This window comes from Galeopterus variegatus, unplaced genomic scaffold (assembly GCF_000696425.1).
Source record: "Galeopterus variegatus unplaced genomic scaffold, G_variegatus-3.0.2 Scaffold28048, whole genome shotgun sequence".
NCBI lineage: Eukaryota > Metazoa > Chordata > Mammalia > Dermoptera > Cynocephalidae > Galeopterus > Galeopterus variegatus.
Genome location: NW_007754159.1, coordinates 1,972 through 3,680, shown reverse-complemented (window position 1 = coordinate 3,680; position 1,709 = coordinate 1,972). Strand labels below are relative to the sequence as shown.

General features: G+C 57.4%; 1 protein-coding gene across 1 annotated transcript; it reads right to left on the bottom strand.

The window, feature by feature from the left end:
- Window positions 1-337: 337 nt before the first annotated feature.
- Window positions 338-1,021, bottom strand: BATF2 (basic leucine zipper transcription factor, ATF-like 2; the record flags this gene model as incomplete). Its single annotated transcript, XM_008565002.1, has 1 exon — window positions 338-1,021. A coding segment is annotated over one exon (684 nt), but the record flags the coding sequence as incomplete, so codon positions are not given.
- Window positions 1,022-1,709: the final 688 nt, after the last annotated feature.

The window sequence follows — 1,709 nt, the reverse complement described above, 5'->3', positions numbered from 1 at the left end:
ACCAGCAGATGGGAGAAGCAGATGGTGGTGTTTCAAGAAAAGCTGTGTGACCTCAGACATATCACTTGGCTTCTCTGAGCTTCTGTTTCTTTTTCTGGAAAAGCAGAGTGATAATCTTGATTTTGCAGGGTGACTGTGAGGTTGAAATAATATAGTGGCAGTGACAAGCCCTGCTACAGTGGTAGGCACTCAGTGATGGCTTTCTTTTCCCTGGTGAAATCCTGGGCCAGCTGGTCAGCCAAGAAGGAAAGCCCCCAGTAGCAATGGAGGAGATGCTTGTGTGCTGCAGCTGCCTCCTGAGCCCAAGGAAGGGGCCAGCCCAGCTCCAGGGATGAGATTAGAGATGAACTTGAGCAGAGGAGAGCAGAGGGAAGGCCAGGAGAGGGTGGGGGCTGAAATCTACATCCAGTCCTTGCCAATCTGCTGCTGAGAAAGCAGGTTTGTGCTCCCTGCTCTGCAGACATGCATGCCCCAAAGCAGTTGAAGGGTTGTGGACAGAGGACTCCAGCTTCCCCCCGGTGGGGTGCTCCAGCCCAAGGGGCTGTGGAGGGGCAGGTTGGGCTGGGGGGCTGGGCAGGAGGGCACTGAGCTTAGAGGAAGACCGCAGCAGGCTGCAGTCTGTGGGTGACGCAGACAGGACCGAGCTGGGGGACAGCTGCGCAGGCAGTGTAGTCACCACAGCGGGGCCAAGGGACAGCGAAAGCGGAGGGAATGGAAGGAGGCTGGGAGAATCATGAGGTGGAGGACCTGGAGAGCGTTGTTGAGCTGGGGGAGAGGAGACTGGGGCCTGGAACAGGCCTGACTGCCCCTGGCAGCCATGTTGTCCTTTAGGTACAGGGCCCAGAGGCTGCTCAGCCTGGCCCCAGCTGCCAGGGGGCATGGGAGCCAAGCAGGAGGCATGGTCCATGGGGCACAGGCGCTCATGCACATGCAGGGTCCGGCTCCACCACACCAGCTCGGACTGCAGGGCCTGGATCTCCTTCCGCAGGGCATGGTTGTGTTTCTCCAGGGACTCATGCTGCTGGGGGAGAAGCAGATGGGTGGGAAGGGGGATGTCAGCCAGTATCAGGGGCCCAGCACCAACCCTGTCCCCCTCCAGGGTCCTTGATTTCAGGGGAAAGATGCTACCACCTTCTGAATGTCCAAGCTGGGACCCCTTGGCTACCCTCCAGCCGCTGGAGTCACCACCACCCACCAAGTCTTCCTCATTCCACTCCCTAAGATTGCTCACATCTGCCCTGCTTTCTGTCCCTACTGCTGGTTCCCTGAGCTGGCACCATTTCTTGCCTGGGATCTCCACTGGTCTCCTAACTAGTGTGCCCCCAAACCACCCCATTCTCTTGGCCTAGAGGAACCATATGGCAATGTGTCATCAATTGTAGGTTAAAACCCTTTAAAGTCTCCCACCACTCCTTGGGTCCAATCTCCCTGTCATGGGACTTGAGGTCTGCATGGTGGCCCCAGTTCAGCCCTCCAGCGTTTTCTCTCCCGCCTTCTTTCTGGCTCCCCTCCCTTCCTGTCCCTCAAATGGACTCTGCCTCCTCACCACACTTCCTGTCTCCTCTGCTGAGACACTCTTCCGGCACCCCCATCTCCTACATCCCCCTGCCCCGTGCTAATCCTGATATAGCCTTCATGTGGCAACTTCGATATCATTCCATCCTGGACACATTGAGTCTGCTTAATGCTACTTCCAGACCTCCCCAGTG